General features: G+C 43.6%; 2 protein-coding genes across 9 annotated transcripts in view; one reads left to right on the forward strand and one right to left on the reverse strand.

Moving 5' to 3' along the window:
- Positions 1-363: 363 nt before the first annotated feature.
- LOC109904601 (S-formylglutathione hydrolase) lies at positions 364-1874 on the forward strand. The gene is given in 9 exon segments (XM_031802164.1): positions 364-463; positions 573-674; positions 725-733; positions 736-838; positions 940-1039; positions 1042-1073; positions 1154-1238; positions 1359-1523; positions 1663-1874. Coding segments are annotated over 9 exon segments (765 nt in total). The 3' UTR covers positions 1732-1874.
- A 233-nt stretch (positions 1875-2107) lies between these two features.
- LOC109868725 (leucine-rich repeat and calponin homology domain-containing protein 1) overlaps positions 2108-19547 on the reverse strand; it is a 118014-nt gene continuing 100574 nt past the window's right edge. Inside the window, exons 14-20 of one of the 8 annotated variants that reach the window (XM_020458458.2) lie at positions 19035-19151; positions 17552-17621; positions 16227-16343; positions 9797-9906; positions 9537-9674; positions 9349-9426; positions 2108-7498 (exon numbers count right to left, since the gene is read on the reverse strand). In XM_020458458.2, coding sequence (XP_020314047.1) covers positions 7220-7498; positions 9349-9426; positions 9537-9674; positions 9797-9906; positions 16227-16343; positions 17552-17621; positions 19035-19151 — 909 coding nt within the window. In that variant the 3' untranslated portion in view covers positions 2108-7219. The remainder of the gene's footprint in view (positions 7499-9348; positions 9427-9536; positions 9675-9796; positions 9907-16226; positions 16344-17551; positions 17622-19034; positions 19152-19547) is intronic. The other 7 variants (XM_020458480.2, XM_020458474.2, XM_020458467.2 and 4 more) reach the window with 7 other exon arrangements.

Below are 19547 nucleotides of genomic sequence, written 5' to 3' on the forward strand. Positions count from 1 at the left end.
TTCTAATTTTGCATGCAGTTGTGGACTATGAGCCGCGACTTTCATTTTTAGCATGCATAACATTCTAGTAGTAGTTTAAAAAAAATGCAATGTTATATTTTAATCAAAACTTTTGCAGCAAGATTTTTTAAAGAAGTCCAATAATTATGTAACACTTTCTTACGTGGGCTTGTCAAAGGTAACTGAACTATGGCCCTCACTCAAGTGGCTACCAGAAGGTCAATCTCACGTGACTATAGCCACATTTGTAATACATCAATGCAGCACACTGCAGTTTTTGAATTAATTTCGTTTTATATATTATATACCTTTGATTTCGAATCCACCTTTGGTGGAAAACTAGTCATTAATGTAACATAATGCATGTCTTTGTCCAGCACTGAGCTCAAGTGTCAAATAAATTTTTCCATCAACCTGCCTCCAAAGACTGAGAATGGGAAGTGTCCTGTCTTGTACTGGCTCTCAGGTGAGTTCTACAAACTAACATAATGTATGATGAACTACCATCTGCAGATAAACACACAGTATCTCTATGGATTTGACTCTGAGAATGTTAATGTGTCTGTACTAAACGGGATTGACTTGCATGGAGCAGAACTTCATCACCAATGCTGGCAGTCAGCAGGCAGCTTCTGAGCATGGAACCATTATCGTTGCACCAGACACCAGCCCACTTACGACCACTCCCACCCTCACTTGTTCCCCCTCTTTCTTTGGTGTTCAGGTGGTTGTAACAGGGTAAAAATGAGAGCTGGGACTTTGGCACAGGGGCTGTTTTCTATGCCAACGCCACCCAGGAGCCCTGGAAGAGCAACTACCACATGTACGCCTACGTCAGAGGTGTGTGGGTCACATGATAGCATTTACTATTGTGAATCCCCTGATACTGCTGTCCCCTGATACAGCTCTCCCCCGGTCTCTTTGTTCTTTTTTTTTCTTCTCTCAACTCTCTCATTTGATCAACGCTAACTTCCCCACTGACCAAGAGAACATGTATATTTCTGGCCACTCCATGGGGGGGGGGGGGGGGGGGGGAACAGAGCCCTGAAGAACCCTGGAAAACACAAGGCATGGCAAGTCACAGTCTTACAACTCATGATATAGTCATTATGTAATATACACATGTGAAGGAAGCCCCCACCCCTCTCTACAGTCTGTGTTTCTTGTTTGCCACCATCTGCAACCCCAGCCAGAAGGCCTTCAATGGGTACCTGGGAAAAGACAAGAAAGCCTGGGAGGTATAGTATGGGGGGGGGTTGAAGAAATCAAAGGGATCAATTCATACTAAACACCAACTAGAGTTTCCTGCTGGCGGAATAGAATTCCAGACCAATAAATGGAATCATCCCGCTCTCCAGGCATATGATGTCACGGTGCTTGCAGCATCCTACTCCGGCCCTCAGCTGGACATCCTGATCGACCAGGGCAGTGATGACTAGTTCCTGTCGGCCAGTCATTTGCTTCCTGACAACCTGATTGCCTCCTGCTCAGAGAAGATCCCTGTGGTGTTCAGGCTGCAGCCGGTCAGTGCTTCCACCCAGTGGCCAACTACAGCAACTGTTTGATATTTAACAATTTAATGTGCTGTACTTTAGTTTGGAATTGGAATTATTGTGTATTGTACCAGATGAAGTGTTATTGTAATGTCCGTGTCGCCTTCAGGGCTACGACCATAGCTACTTCTTCATCAACGACCACATTAAGCACCATGCCAAGTTCCTCAACCCTTAAGACCATGACTGCTGGACCAGAACCCAACCAGGCGTTCTCCTCTATGCCTTCTCCTCCCAACTGTGCACCTGCTACTATGCACCTGTCCCATACAGAGAGACGTAGGTGCCTGGTGAACTGACATTAACCTGATACGCCTGGTGAGCTGAAATGAACACACCTGCTGTGTTGAGTCAAGATGAGAAAAATACAATAGTGAGAGCAGGATGTTTGTTAAGAGGAGCTTGCCACCCACATGGTCACTCCAACTGGATAAAAAATAAATAATGTTACTCCTTTTGATTACATTTGTTTCCATCTTATGACCTTAGGCTCACACACTGACATCTGAGACCAATACAAAACACATGTGGACTAAAGACCAAACATAAGACTGTTTCTTTCAGATAAGGTCTTTACTCAAAGTGATGAGAAATATATACAGTATTCACAGCAGTTACGGTGACGTTAAAGGGGTGTTTCATGCAATCAAATCCAAATTGCTGTACAACAAATACACCAATTTGACAAAAGGTACAAAATTGTATATGGTACATCAAAATGCAAAAAAAACATACAAAAAAACCATCACTTTAAAATAAATGTCCTCCCAATCATAAGTACAAAACTGAGTACACGCTTTCAGGACTATGTACAGAGAAAGGTAGAAAACAACTGCTCAACACTCAGCAGTCAACAGTTACACTGTGGTTATAACATTTCTCACAATGATATAGTTCAAATTCATTTCATATTATGCCATACACACATTTCTAAATCAAAATGGAGCTCAGATTTGTTAGTTGCCAAAACAAACAACTATAAATACTTATTTTTAAAGTGCAGATCATTTCAGGCCTGTAGGCAGCCACACAGCCACTCCCAAAGACAGGTTGGCATTTATTGTAATGAATCTTGCCCTGCAGGCAGCTCTGCAGAGTGGTCACTAGCTGGCACAGCCACAAAGTCATATCAGATTTGAACCATAACCACACTGCTAACCCTAATGCCCAACCATAAATTTAAAAACCTATGAATTTTTTCAATATAGCCAACTTTGACTTTGCAGCTGGCCCATCTAGCATAAATCCTTAATTCTGTCTCCAGGGCAAGATTCATGACAATAAACATCAACCTCCCAAAAGGTCAAAAGGATTGAATGACTAATCAATGAATAGTAAAGTAATGATCTCTTTTCATGTAAAGTCCCCTCGTTAAGATTCTAAAAAGGTTTGCAGCGCAGGGCCCAAACCTCCATAATGACTAAAAGTGAAACAAACTACACAGCAACTTTCTCTTAACAAATATCCCTGTCACATTTCCCTTCAGTCTCCACATCTCTCTGGTCGATCATACAAATATTGAAGGAAACGTTAGAACTGGGAGAAGGGGATACTGGTAATTTTACCCGTTAGTAGTTATATTTAGCTAAGTGGAAAGGCAATTACTTTGAGTATTAAAGTAGCATTAATGTGCATATTTAAAAAAATATTTTTTATGCATTGTGAATTATTTTAAATATAAGCTACATTATATACAGGTAATTGATCAAATAAAGGAAACACGTGAGTAAATGAGGGATACGAAATATATTGAAAGCAGGTGTGTCGACACAGGTGTGATTCCTGAGTTAATTAAGCAATTAAGACATCTCATCCTGCTTAGGGTCATGTATGTAGAAAAATTCCCAGTTGCCCATCATTTTAAGTGTGTGTGTGTGTCAGTCACCAGATCTCAACTCAATTGAACACTTATGGGAGATCCTGGAGAGGCGACTGAGACAACGTTTTCCACCACCATCAACAAAACACCAAATTGTGGAAGAATGGCATTGCATCCCTCCAAGAGTTCCAGCTAAGGCGCATTAAGTGTATTGAAGCGGTTTTGGCAGTTAGCTGTACATGAATTGTCGTACTGTTGTAAATATGATTACTTTGCATTATAGCTATGTTAACAAGATCACTCCAGATCCTGATTCTAAGAGATGGTTCACTTTGCCTGAGAAGTGTGGCTGATTATGTATGGCAGTGACTGTTAGTTTAACAAAAATAATTAAAAGAAATACTATTAATAAAGTTAGAAATACTTTCTAAATACGAAACCCACTTGCACAAACCATCATCACATTACAGCTTCACATTACCACTTCTCATAAAAAAAGATATTACCATACTAAAGACATTAGATCATAAGTGGCTCTGAAAAAAAAACTGTTTAGTTGTTTTGGCAACTGTCAAATCTATCCAGTGAAACATTGTGTTTGATTTTACTGCTAAGCTTAAGCTTTGGATACCAAGCTGTAGAAAATGCATTATATCTGTACAATAAAAAAAAAACACCACCGCTCACACACACACACACACACACACACACACACACACACCTAGTATGCTTATATTGGAGTGTTCTGCTGTTTGTGTAGTAGTAGGATTTTGGGCACTCAAGCACTACTCTTCAGATGCTGCCAACAGTGTCTCTAAATCAGTGAATGCATTTCAGTTACTTTGCTGGTCCTACATGACCACCTGACATGGTCAGCATCCCCAGACACTTCAAGGCTATTTAGCAGTATAGAATGTACTAGGACATACAAACCCATTCATTCGCTCTTTTTCATTCCATCTAACTCTTTTCTTCTGTCTCTTACGCATGCAGTCACACACACACACACACACACACACACCACACACACACACACACACACACACACACACACACACACACACACACACACACACACACACACACACACGCAAGTAATACCATTGACAAATAAGCAGTCTAGGGAATGGATCATAACAGTGTAGTAAGCCCACAACCTCCTCTGAGTTACATACCCACAGATTCCAATTCATAAACACCAGGTTCCCACAATCTTAGGACAACATTTCAACCTCTACAGACGAGGTGAGAGACAAATTCAAAGTAAAACATACAGTATACAGAACTATACCTAAAATATATTAGCTATTAGAGAAAAATATTTTGGGGATTATTTTCAATGGATACAACTCTCAACCACGTGGCCATATTTATTATAAATATCTTTAAATAGGGAAGCTGTAGCAGAGAGACCGCTATGTTGGAGTGTTAGGTGTCTAGTCTGAAATTAGTGAGGGTGATAATACCTGGCCTTAGAAATAGAGGGGTAGAAACTGACAGCCCATGAAATGCATAGTCAATCATACACAGTGCAGCATGCTAGAAGTTGTTGTAGGCAGGGATCAAGCTACAGGAGTGTCCAAGGGTACTGGAGGCTCCCATAACAAACCAGGGCACTCCTGTAAGAATTAAAAATCATCCATGTGGACACCTCTGTCAGCTTCGAATATCCACATTAGTACACCCCACTACTGTGTTTTAGGGCACCCCATGCATCACATTATAACTTGAAACCATGGTTGTAAGAATGACGAAAGGAAGACTGCGATACAGGCTACAGGTCCTTGGAAAATACTATTTCAGGAGGTACAATGGCAACGGTGTTCGTCACTTTGACAAAATGAACCCCAGACTAAGTGGTGTGTGTCTGTCTATAGGTTGGTCTCCTTCCCTCTCACGTGAAGAGAGCCTGCTTGGTTGAGGTCTCATCCACCAGCGCCTGGACCGTCACGCTCACCTTGATCATACCCTTCTCCTCTAGTATGTGATGAGGCAAACACAGCTTATCCTGTCGAGGTTCCACACACAGAAAGAGCGAGAGAGCGCGAGAGTGGGGGGAGGAGGGAGCGAGAGTCAGGGGAGGAGGGAGCGGAGATAGTGAGTGGGACATAAAGAGAGAGACGAGGAGGCAGAAAAAAACAAGTCAATCAAAAAGACACCTCAATGCAACTATGGTGATGAGTGAACATACAGACAGTACAGGTGTATGTGGAAGTATGCTGAATAACCTATATGAAGAAACAGCACTTAATTCATCATCCTCCTTCAGAGAACAGCAACACAGAGACCGAATAGAATAACCCCAAACTGTACATTTATTACCAGTTCCATTCACACCATCAGATATACAAGTCAGAAAAAGTCTCAAGGTCCATCAAAATCAGCACTGACTATGAGTTAAAACACAGCCAACTAATAGTATACAGTAATGGCGAACCAATTGCACTCCAATATAGTCGCTGGCAAGGTTGACATGACAACAGTGAATAAGCTAACAGAGTTAAAAGGGAAATATGGATAGAAACGGATGGACGGTTTGGGGGAAATTGTGGACACTACATCCATGGCTTTTAAATTAAGTCAGAAAAGAAGGTTAACCCTCATTGCTTTAAATTCAACTACAGACATACATACATACATCAATCAATGGACAGTAGCAGCACTGCTGGCCTCAAAGTATCAAAGTTCTCATTTAAAGGAATGAGCTTCTAGTACAGTTCACATATTACTGAACACATATCATATTCACTAGCCCTTCAACATAAGACCTCCAGATTAGTCCGTTCTGAAATATTGCATGTGCAAATGGTTTGTATGTTTAGAAATGATGGATCTTTTCACACCTTGTATTCAGTCCAGGTGCTTGGGAGTAAGAAAGTTGGGTAAAATAAAACTTCCAAACTTCCATCCAATGTACCCTCTTGGGGTTTTAAAATAAGAAACGTAATATATGGCCTGACAGAATAGACAGAATAGTACAACAGTTGGGCCAAAAAGTATACATACTGAACCGTAGTCATGTAACTACCCCAGGGTAAATACACTATATTAGAACGAGAGTAACGTAGAGTGGTAGAGAGGTGCAGTAGTGATGTGATTATTGAACTTTATTTAGTGACAGTGTGCCGTGTGACATTTTACAGTCTAGTCATAAGTGGTGTGTTTATTAGGTCCAAACCTATACACTGTTTGTTGTGTCGTTGTCTCATGGATGGCATTACTACTGAGCGTTGCCATTTCCTTCAAACAGACGTACAGGTGTAAATACAGTTGATATAATGTATTTGAGGAGTCTTGAAGAGACTGACCAATGCAACAAAAAAGCTCCAAGATCCAGCATGATGGAGGAGCTCTACTAGTGCTCTGTGCTTACCTGGACTGGACCCAAACTAGACAAGCTGTATGGAACCAAGAGACCGTATGACCACATGGGGAATCAGTGTCTGTGTCCCCGGAGGGCATTAATAAAAAGAACAGTCGGACATGACAGGCTTGACTTGACGCATTGGCCAAAGAGTTGTAGAGAGACTTCAGGTAACTTTTGTGTACAAGCTCCAGGATTCTTTTCAACAGTTGGAATGTGCATTATTGGTGGGGACAGTATACGAATGCATGTGTGTGAGGTTGTGAGTCGGTATTTATTAGAGTTTAATGGTGCGCATCTGCAATCTGTGCATGAATGCAACTGTGTATGAGAGACACTTGTGTGTGTGAATCAGACAGAGGAGAAGAGCACAGAAACAAGAGGTTGAAGAAAAAGAGGAGGATTGGGGAGGAGAAGTGTTGGCACATGCGGAGGGCAGGGCTGAGAGGAGGGCGGGCTTTGACAGGAGATTGACAGGTAGTGTTACGTCAGCTCACTCCAGCTATAGGCCACAAACAGCAGGAGAAGACAGAACATGTGTAACAGGCTCGAGCAAATCAGATCCCACGGCTGCCATGCTGGAGGCGGAGCCTGGGCCACCTGTGTAGAAGCCTCGGGGGCAGGGGTTGGGTTTGGGACCTCTCCCTGTCTGTCTGAGTCCCGCCCCTCTGTGGGGGTCTCCATGGCGACCAGGGCGCACACGGTGACCCGGATCGGCCGCAGGTGACACTGGATGATGTCATAAGCTGAGCAGAGGGAAGACTGAGGGCCCAAGGAGGAAGAGGAGGAAACATACAAGGTGAATGAAGAAGAAGGAATGAAAGGAGAAGAATGAAAAACGGGGGAAAGAATGATACAGATGGATAAAAGGAAAGGGGTCACAGAGGAACATCGATGGATATTGCACACGAAGAAGAGAAATCCAGTCAGATAGAAGTGGAGGAGAACAATGAGACAGGGAAGAAGAACAGAAAATACCATAGGAAGAAGGAAGAAAATGGGAAGGGAATGCCAGGAAAAAACAAATAAGGGGTAAAGGAAGAGAAGAAAGAGGGAGGGTGGTCCAGCAGGAAAATAGAACAGAGAGAAACAAGGCAGGATGTTAACCGGTGGGAACAGAGGTCAAGGTGTATTTATTTGCAGGGCTGCGCAGGCGTGGGTTACCAGGGCGATGTGCAGGGCTGCTTTTTGAGAGAGAGAGAGAGAGAGAGAGAGAGAGAGAGAGAGCGAGCGGGTGGGTGGGTGAGTGTGTGACTTACATTTATAAAACTGAACTCTGTCTCTTTCAGAAAGCAGGCCATGCTGGGGTGTGGAGCGTTAGGAGCAATGAGGATGCGGGTGGTGTTAGCCAGCTACACCTTCGCTTGCATTCGCTAGCATTAGCTTTCAATCCAGCGCAAAGTACCTGTTTCAGTGAGGCAGCGACATTTCAGCCAGCAAGCAGCAGTAGAATCAGCAGCAGGAGCACAAGTTGGCTAGGGCCAGGTTATACAAGGAGAACCAGACTAGCCACAGCAAGCAAGCAGGAGGTCTAAGGAAGCAGCCAACAGTCTCACTGTTGGTATTGGTACTGCTGTGCATTCTGCTGTACAGTCCCAACAGGCTACTCAAACATTGAACAAAAGGCAGCTTTTGTTGTGTGAGGTTTTGACACAGCAGGGCTTACTACATCATGGTAAGAGTCCCACTACCACTGTATGTGTAACCACTGGGTGACAGAAACAGTGGTTATAATTACTGACTATTTACTAAAGGAGAAATCAACACAGTAATGAGTCAGCAGGGTCAATTTGATTCTCACACACAAGCATACATATTACACAAACACACACGCACACATATTACACAAACACACACGCACACATATTACACACACACACACACAGTAACCATCCCATGCACACAGGACATCTTTCAGTCAAGTAAATTCTAAAATTTCTGCCATGTTTTTCTGCAGGAATGACAGCACACCAGCTCCATTTTTTTCTTTGGCACTAGCTGGGGTCAGAACCAAGCAAGAGCCAGGTCAAAGTTCTGAAGTATAGAGGGTGCCCAAAGCCGGAGTGAGTAGCGATGATGATGATGATGATGATGAAGCTTTAATGCAGCTTTAATGCTTGTGTTATCAATGCATCTCTCTCAGAGGAGGAGGAGTAGAGGAGGATGGGAAGGTGATTGGCTAGATGTGCCAGTTCTGGGATCAAACTCTGTGCTCTGACTGGGCAGATTGTTTTGAGGCGATGATTATAAAGTCGTTTGGTCCCGATATCAAATACATATCCTAGAACGGTAATACTGTATAAAATAAATTTGTTGTAGACTTATCAAATGGTCTAGTCTCATCCCAGCACTAGCAACCAGCCTTTCTGACCCTCAATACTAGTGTGTATAGTATCTGTGTTCTATACAGGCTGTGTGTTCACTGATTCCCAGTCAGCCCACCCACAACTTGATTCCAAACCCAATGATGCACTGTGGCTTTTATTCAAATTCTTAACAGATCGAAGATCAGTTTACCTCAGTTAAATCCTAACTAACAGTGAATCTGAAAGTGGCTGATTCAGGACCAATGAGGTGCCACTATCTAACAGAAAGGAGGGGGTGTGTCTCACCTCAGGAACGCCCATTTTCCTACAGGCATCCAGGAAGTTCTCTACGTTCCGCCGACACTTGGCCATGCTGAGTTTGGGCTGCGGGGTCACACAGAACGCAGAGCTCAACGGAGACTATAATTGTAACAAAAATAAAATCACCCATTCCCACATCCATCTTTAACCCCTCATTGACCCCCAAGACGTACCACAGCAGGCGAGGGCACATGGATGCTGACCACGGAGCGTGGGCGAATGTGATTGGCCAGATGGCATAGCACCACCCCGTCCATGAGGGAGGAGCCTAGGTCTTCAGGAAGAGCCACCTTCAGTCTGCTCTCTATGCTCTGAGGAGAGACAAGAGGGGTAAAAACCCACTCACCTTAACACACACACAAACTGAGGACATAATGCTAATACTGGGGAGTTAACTTCCAGAAGCGAGAGAGAAAGAGAGAGAAGCTCTCACGTCTCTGAGTTGTTCCATCAGCTCCAGCTCTTCTCTCAGCTGTTCCATCTTCCTCCTCATAGTGAACTGAGGGTCAACAGACTCCAGGCTCTTATGGGTCCTCAGGAATACTGCCCCCAACATGCAGGAGGAGAGAACAGCCGCCATCCATTAGACAGGAAGTCAGTAACTAACACCTACACATATTGTACTGTACATATAGTAATTCACACCCACACTTCACACCCATACAACCACACATACTGTAGCATACATAAATGCATACTGCAATATTCACTGACATGGAAAACACACTTTCACTTACAAGTGTATGAGTAACTACTGTTACCGTACACTTGCATAACCCCTTATTCATATCCACTAATGCAGATGCACTCTATAGTGCTGGGCTCTGGGCTGCATTCATTGCCATGGAAACAGTCATCTGCACTGAGGAGTGAATGTGGAAGATTGTGTTTCTTAAAGGCGTTCCACTTAGTCAATCCTGCATACCAACAGATGGCATAGCAAGCCCTCAAGGAACTGATGGAACTGAAGATTCTTATCTTACTGTACATTAAAAGCAGAAGTCTTCTCTCATTGGTATTCTATTCAAATCTCAAATCAGTATTTTAAACTGGGTAAGCACAAAATATGGAAGTCAAAGCTACAGAGAAATGTGTATGTGTGTTTTTTAAACTGTGTGGGAGGAGGAAATGTAATCAGAGTGTGTGTGTGAAAAACAGGCATGGCCTATGATCACATTCTAAAACGTAGGACTGAATCATTTACTAAACCAGTCAGTGGCCTATATTCTAGTCATAAATCTCCCCTGCAACAGCCACCATATACAGCTTAGTGACACACCACATGTTCAGTAGCTCCGCTTTGTGATACACAGTCAGACCACATGAGGGAGCCCAAGAGTCACTGGATTGTTCAACCCATGCTTGGGGAAAAGGGAAGGGGAATGCATTTCTGAAGTATTCACACTAGGCCTTAATAACACAGGCCCATCTGATCATCTCTCACAGGGAAATGGCTCCTTGAGGGGCTATCCAAGGAAGTTAGAGATAAACACATACAGGCCTCATCCAGAAGCATGACTGGCTGATAACTATCAGAGTGGGTAGAGGGGAACAGCGAGGGGCGATGGTCACCCTCCACTTTCGCCATAAAGAGAACAGGATGTTGATCATTAGAGGTTGTAAATGTGGTTAGCAAGAGGTAAGAGTAACATTTAACAATACAACAATGGAAAGAGACATGTTACTTTTCACATAACATTTGGATTTGACATATTTTGGACATCAGAGCAACCTTGAGGAAATCATATTTGAGTCATAAAAGGATGTTCCTATGTTAGGGAAGATATACAAAACCTTGCAGAGCCCATATCCAACTGACAATCTCATAAAGAAAAGGAACTATTGGAACCAAGACTTAAAAAGACCTGATGTTGAGACAAGATGGAGAGAAAGTTGGAGCATAACTAATGAAATTACAGTTAACTAAAATGTATGCTTAATCCAGGCTATAATGTATAGAATGCATTATACAAGAGACAAAATTCTCTAATTCTACAGCACAATGGCAGAGTCATGTCTTAAGTGTAAAACTAATGATGACTCAATAATCCATGATTTCTGGGAATGCTATTAAATCCAAAAGTTATGGGCGGAGAAAAAAGTTGGCTGTCAGAAGTATTACAATGTGAACTTACTTTGAATCCGTCTGTCTGCATATTTCAAGGCATAGCATATGGGGGTGTAGTGAGATACCAAATGGGCTGGACGATTCTTTTGAAATCAATCCAATTCGCTATCATTAATACAATGGAAAAATCTATTTATTATTGAAATATAAAAATGGCATATGGGTGACCGAAAAATTATTGGTGCAATTTATGTCCAGGTGGCAAACAATAATGCAGGCACTAGGGATGGGGGTGTGAGCATGGGGGTCTGGGCAGATGAGAGAGATGTAGTTGTATGGGTGTGTCTTTAAGTTGTTGTTTCTATGTTTATGTTTGGAGTTTAAAAAAATATGAACAAATTATCTACATATACACACAGTACCAGAAAGAGTATGGAAACAGATACTCATTCTAGGTTTATCTTTATTTTTATTTATTTTTTACATTGTAGAATAATAGTGAAGACATCAAAACTATGAAATAACACATATGGAATCATTTAGTAACCAAAAAAAGTGTTAAACAAATCAAAATATATTTTATGTTTGAGTTTCTTCAAAGTAGCCACCCGTTGCCTTGATGACAGCTTTGCACACTCTTGGCATTCTCTCAACCAGCTCCGTGAAATAGTCACCTGGAATGCATATCAATTAACAGGTATGCCTTGTTAAAAGTTAATTTGTGTAATTTTTTTCCTTCTTAATGCATTTGAGCCAATCAGTTGTGTTGTGACAAGGTAGGGGTGGTATATAGAAGATAGCCCTATTTGGTAAAAGACCAAGTCCATATTATGGCAAGAACAGCTCAAATGAGCAAAGAGAAACGACAGTCCATCATTACTTTAAGACATGAAGGTCAGTCAATACGGAACATTTCAAGTAAGGAATGGAAGACCCCGAGTTACGGCTGCTGCAGAGGATAAGTTCATTAGAGTTACCAGCCTCAGAATTTGCAGCCCAAATAAATGTTTCACAGAGTTGAAGTAAAAGACATCTCAACATCAACTGTTCAGAGGAGACTGCGTGAATCTGGCCTTCATAGTCGAATTGCTGCAAAGAAACCACTACTAAAGGACACCGATAAGAAGAAGAGACTTTGCTTGGGCCAAGAAACTCGAGCAATGGACATTAGACTGGTGGAAACCTGTCCTTTGGTTTGATGAGTCCAAATGAGAGATTTTTGGTTCCCAACCACCGTGTCTTTTTGAGATGCAGAGTAGGTGAACGGATGATCTCCGCATGTGTGGTTCCCACCGTGAAGCATGGAGGAGGAGGTGTGATGGTGTGGGGTTGCTTTGCTGGTGACACTGCTGTTAAAATTCTAGGCACATTTAACCAGCATGGCTACCACAGCATTCTGCAGCAATACACCATCCCATCTGGTTTGTGCTTAGTGGAACTATCATTTGTTTTTCAACAGGACAATGATCCAAAACACACCTCCAGGCTGTGTACAGGCTATTTGACCAAGAGAGTGATGGAGCGCTGCATCAGATGACATAGCCTCCACAATGGGATGAGTTGGAACGCAGAGTGAAGGAAAAGCAGCTAAGTGCTCAGCATGAGCGAACTCCTTCGTGACTGGTGGAAAAGCATTCCAGGTGAAGCTGGTTGAGAGCATGCCAAGAGTGTGCAATGCTGTCATCAAGGCAAAGGGTGGCTATTTGAAGAATATAAAATATAAAATATATTTTGATGTCACTACATGATTCCATATGTGCTATTTCATAGTTTTGATGGCTTCACTATTATTCTACAATGTAGAATAATAGTAAAAATAAAGAAAAACCCTTGAATGAGTAGGTGTTTTAAAACTTTTGACTGGTAGTGTTTGTGTGTACACACGTTGAAAGTCACTGAGCTTTTCAGTAAGGCCATTCTACTGCCATTGTTCGTCTATGGAGAGTGCATTGCTGTGCGCTCAATTTTAAACACCGGTCAGCAACTGGTGTCCCTGAAATAGCCAAGTCCACTAATTTGAAGGGATGTCCACATAGTTTTGTATATTTAGTGTATGTGTGTGTGTGTAATAGCAGAGCATAATTTTTTTCTCCAGAGTAATAGACACAGATTGGGCCTCTGAGGGCACACACTGATTTGTGAGGGGGTCAGAGAAAGAGAGAGAGAGAGAGAAAGAGTAATATTGTGTGTCATGCTTTGAACAACAAACCCAATTTAACCCTGTCTAATGGCCGCCCAGTGGCATTCTAGCCCAGAAGGAAATCCTGTATCAGAGAGGAAGTCTAAAATCCTGGTTCCTCTCTAGTCAGGGCTGCTACTGTGTGACATCACCGACCCACAGAGAATACAACTGTCAACAGCTGTTGTTTATGAGTTCAAAGGTCAATAAAAGCTACTGCACCATACATACATTTAGTATCAGTACAGTCATTCTGCTTCCTCGTTCAGCCCTCAAGCATCTACACACAAACAGGTTGTGTAACTGTGCTACCAACGACTGGTGCTGGTGTGACGCTAGACCAGGGCTCTCCAACCCTGATCCTGTAGGTTTTCACTCCAACCCTGTTCCTGGAGAGCTACCCTCCTGTAGGTTACCACTCCAACCCTGTTCCTGGAGAGCTACCCTCCTGTAGGTTATCACTCCAACCCTGTTCCTGGAGAGCTACCCTCCTGTAGGTTTTCACTCCAACCCTGTTCCTGGAGAGCTACCCTCCTGTAGGTTTTCACTCCAACCCTGTTCCTGGAGAGCTACCCTCCTGTAGGTTACCACTCCAACCCTGTTCCTGGAGAGCTACCCTCCTGTAGGTTTTCACTCCAACCCTGTTCCTGGAGAGCTACCCTCCTGTAGGTTTTCACTCCAACCCTGTTCCTGGAGAGCTACCCTCCTGTAGGTTTTCACTCCAACCCTGTTCCTGGAGAGCTACCCTCCTGTAGGTTTTCACTCCAACCCTGTTCCTGGAGAGCTACCCTCCTGTAGGTTTTCACTCCAACCCTGTTCCTGGAGAGCTACCCTCCTGTAGGTTATCACTCCAACCCTGTTCCCGGAGAGCTACCCTCCTGTAGGTTATCACTCCAACCCTGTTCCTGGAGAGTTACCCTCCTGTAGGTTTTTGTTCCAACTCCAGTTGTAACTAACCTGATTAATCTTATCAACCATCTAATTATTAGAATTAGGTGTGCCAGATTCGGGTTTGTGTGAAAACCTACAGGACGGTAGCTCTCCAGGAACATGATTGGAGAGACCTGCCCTAGACACACTTGGAGTTGGAATGGTGCCCTTAGACTGGGTTCTGAGAGCTCTTTGGCTGTTAATGAGGTCAGCCACTCGTGATCTCACCTATTGGTTACTGGTGATGTCACCTCCCTGAGGCCTGACCCGTTTACTGGTGTTTGGTTATATCTTCATTGAAAAACAAAGCTATCACCACTGTTCTCACTGCTTGGGAATTCCATGACCAATTGTCCAACATTACTGCTCCTTGGAACACTCCTATTTTCTTTCTTCAGGACATTCTTTCTGAATGTCTTTGTTATTATAATCTACCTATTGAACTATTATCATTAGCAACGGGAGAGTGATAAAAAGTGAATGTTGACTTTGAATCCATGCTGATATCATAAAAGCGCACCCTTTGAACAATCATGTAACAAGAGTCGCCCTGGGGGAAATGGCTGTCGGCAACTTTCTGTTTCCCTCCTTATGGAAGTGGGATATCCCCAGTGAGACCATTATCTAACAGTTAAAATATAAAACTATAAATACCATGAGCAATAGAAAGGAAGCCAGGAGAGAGGAACAGCAAGATACTCCGTTTGTACGTACATACTGAGCTGAGTGAGTGAGTGGACATCAGATATCTCAGTACCCAATCTGCTTTCCCACCAATATCAGTCCTGGCATGAAAGACACTGTGTCTGTGTTTAATTGGTTTTCCAAAGGCTATAATGCACTGTTAGGCAGAGCCCGTATCAAAGGGGACTTAATGGAGGGTGGCGTCTGTGTGTGTTGCCAGATCTGGACTGTGGTTGTACTGGGAGTGGACATACGGTCTGATAATGACTGCAGGAGGAATTAACTATTTCTCTCTGTCAGACAGAATGTGGTAATGTCCAGAGCTAGATAAAATACATCTGTATGTATAAATGTGTATGTGCATCAGAGAGTATCTGTGTGTGTGTGTGTGTGTGTTGTTGGGTGGTCTTGGAACTAGCTTCTGTATAGCAGACCACCCCCTTCCAATGTCTTCAACCACATTGATGCAGTGGCGTACAGACACATGATTTAACTTTTACCATGTGCAACCACCACCACAACACACTTGCCAACATGAGAACAGATGGAGGGACGGAAAGATGAAGGAAGAGGAGGAGTGTGTGAAGTGTGGAGGCTCTCCTTTGATCCTCTGGGCCTCAGAGTTCTGCAGCGTCACACGCACGCACACACACACACACACACACACACACAGGGAACGAAGTAATCGAAAACACCCCAAACATGTGGTCCAAGGCACAGATGTGACTGCAAAAGTACAGTGCACACTTTCATCACACTCACCCATGGCTTGGAACGAGTGATAGAGAGAATATGAGAGATCAGAGTGTAATAGGTAGAAAGAGTTACAGGTGGAAATATAGAAAACGGAAACAGTTGAAAGAGTTGAGAGTGAGCGAAAGAAGGAGAGAGAGAGAAACAGGGAGTCACACAATGCAAATGGTTTGCAAACATCTGACTTTGTCTAGTTATGTTTGGTTTCGAGGCCTCCGATTGGCCAATTAGTTGGGAGTAGTGACCTACCACTGCTGTGCATGCCTCCATCGCCTGGTCTAGGGGGAGTGTCTCTATCGATGGACAGGGCCTGTGTGAGGAGGGGGCGGAGACAGAGCGGGGGCGAGCAGGGCAGTGAGGCGGGGGCTAGAGGAAGAGGGGCGGAGGGCAAGGTATAGGGGGAGAGGCCAAGTAGAACAAGACAGATCCATTCCAAAACCACACCCACCCCCCGAGACACCAGAGAAAGTTCAGGGAAAAAAACAGTTTGAATTTTAAAAGACAAGGAAACGAAACAGGCAGCAGCAGTTGATAATCGCATGCAAAGGCAGGTTGGGTTAGATAAAGGGGTGTGATTGGAGGGAGAATTGATGTAAGAGGGGGAGGAAAGGAAGAAACAAAGGAGATGTGAAAGATGCCATGAAGAAGAAAAAATACATCAAAAGAAAATAAATCAATATTAGTGCCATTTCACAATACAGATTTCATGACATGCTGTTAATGGTAGCAGGTAGCCTACAGCTAAATTTGACACGCTACAGCTGTAGCCTACTGTACGTAGCAACTAGCTGGATGGATGCTAGCTCTATTTCTACAAGCAGCAAATATCAGATGCTAGAGTCATTTCAGTGAACCTGCACCCAAAGCCATCTGACCCTGAGCAGTACCAAACAGGTACAGAGGATTTGTAGAGAATTTTTTTCCTCAACTCAGAATCTGTGGACCTGCTCTGTTCCACAGGAGGTAGCTAACCAGTCCTCCAGTTAGTTAGCTAAGAGATGGACGACACCTTGTATGCGTCTTCCTCCATAGCCCCTCTTTGGGATTGGGTGCAGAGTACTCACATCCACGCCTTCTAAGCAAACACACATCACTTTTTCCATATTGTTCACACAGCATTACAGAAACATTGTGGGAGCATTGCATGTTAGCCAGGACAGGGCTGGTAGCCTCTACAGCACGGCCCAACTGCTGCTGCTGCTTTACGGGACTTGAGCACAGAGGGTGTTATGAGATACCGTGCGTCTCAGAAGTTCTACTCTGAGGGGAACAAGTTGGGGTAGTTGGGGTGGCGACGGACTCTTGACCATTGGAGGAACTGCCCAGGTCTTTCTTACCTTGGGATAATCTTATAACCCCATAAAAGTAGGATCGAGGTGTGGGAGGATTTGGGGGAGAAGCAGAGCGGATCAAGGGCATCCATGTCTTTATGTTGGAGTGAAAGGATGGATTTAGGGACAGTAGTATCATGTAATTATGGATTGTGGTAGGTATAGAGATGTACCCCTCCCTTCACCCACCCACCCATGCCTCTACCCACCCTCCATACTGTGCCATTCCCAGCCTGCACTCACCAGAACGGGGCTTCAGCCCAAAGGCAGGGGTGGTAAACGTGGGACCGCTGCCTGGAACTCTGTCTTCTCCCTGATAGAGAGTCCATGGGAGTACAAACATAAAAGTTAGGGACCCTCTTATCCAGAGAGTATACTTGCATAATACATACACATTGTCCAGGTCTATATGGGTAATTGGGGACAAGACAGCTGGTGTTGAATGTGTGTATATTTGTGACATCTGTGTGTGCACTGTGTATGATGTACGTGTGCAGGATTTTGATTGGAGCTTGGCGTCCTATACTTTGAAACACTAAAGATGACCTCTGAGCTGGCTTAACTAGAGCACAACTCACCCTGTTCCTTTCTCTGACCCTCACCCAGATTGACTAGCATGGCCAGTTGTCCTCTAGCTTGGATTGGTCAATACATCTCATGGGTTGCACAGTATCTAGTGGTTTGGTAATATCAATATTGCTTCAACTCTAATTAGTTGATTGTGCTGAGGTAACTGTTGCTACGACCATGTAGCTCGTATTGGACAGGCTGTCGCTATGTGGTGACAGTGCTGGCTGTGTGCACTGTTCCCAATAGTGGGCCCTGTCTCTCTCTCTCTCAGTGTGTGTGACAACACTATGGCATTGTTGAAGATAAAAAAATTAAAAAAGAATTGACAGACAACGAAGACTTGTTCTCCTTGTTATGCTGTTGTTCCTCCTCCCTTGGTGCTGGTCTATTTCAACTACAGGGTTGTCAACTCTCCAGCTAGCACTTTTTTAATGACATTAAACCAACTTTTAAGCTCAAAAGCATTTGTTTAGGTCTTTAAAGTGTGTGAGCCAATCCCAGTCTTGCTATGAAGGATCGGAAGTTTCTGGGCAACATTTATTGTTATATAATGTATCTGGGCAACAGTTACCATTGTATTGAAGCAGACTGGGGCGGGGTCAAACTTCACAAACTACTAACTATATCGCCATGCAACACACAACTAAATCTCACACAGTCAACAAAAACACCAACACTACACACCTGCCTCAAATAATTCCCTTCATCTACCTCTAGAAGCGTAAACAAAAAGGTAAGATCCAAGTTAGACATTTAAAACAGCAGACACACAGATTTAAAAGGTCATGAGGTGACTAGGTAACAGGATAGAGGTCACACCAGCAAACACAACTACTGGTCACGAGACTGAATCCTAACTTGAGATCCAAGTAAACAAACGTTCAAGCAATCTTGCACTGAAGTCAATGGCAGATTTTTTTGAAAACTCAAGTTACGCACAGATCTTGAGTTAGGATTTGCCCTCTAATGCCCTTAACCACATATCTAGGATCAGCTACCCCTACTATGTAATACTTCACACAAAAACTGACTTGGGACCAGTGGTTAAGAGCATGAAGTGACCACACACACACACACAAGATGAGGGAAGTCAGAGGCAGGGATTGGCTGGTAAGCCTGAGGGGGGTGGCCATCCATGGCTCGTTACTAGGTTTACCTGGTTGGACATATGTGTCTCATATTGTTGGCATGCAAGCTGGGCCTCCAGCCTGGCCCTCTCTAGAATCAACTCTCGTTTCTTCTGGAACTCAAAGCATCCTTCGGGAGTGTCCCACTAGATAGAACATACCAACCGGTGGAACTTATTTGTAAATCTACTTAGTACAATGTATATACACACAAAAGTATGTGGACACCCCTTCAAATTAGTGGATTCCGCTATTTCAGCCACACCTGTTGCTGACCGGTGTATCAAATCCAGAACACAGCCATTCAATCTCCATAGACAAACGTTGGCCGTAGAATGGCCTTACTGAAGAGCTCAGTGACTTTCAAATGTGGCACCGTCATAGCATGCCACCTTTCCAACAAGTCAGTCCGTCAAATTTCTGCCCTGCTAGAGTTGCCCCGGTCAACAGTAACTGCTGTTATTGTGAAGTGGAAACGTCTAGAAGAAACAACGGCTCAGCCACAAAGTGGTAGGCCACATAAGCTCACAGAACGGGACCGT

The sequence above is a fragment of the Oncorhynchus kisutch genome, linkage group LG2 (assembly GCF_002021735.2).
Source record: "Oncorhynchus kisutch isolate 150728-3 linkage group LG2, Okis_V2, whole genome shotgun sequence".
NCBI classification, from domain to species: Eukaryota; Metazoa; Chordata; class Actinopteri; order Salmoniformes; family Salmonidae; genus Oncorhynchus; species Oncorhynchus kisutch.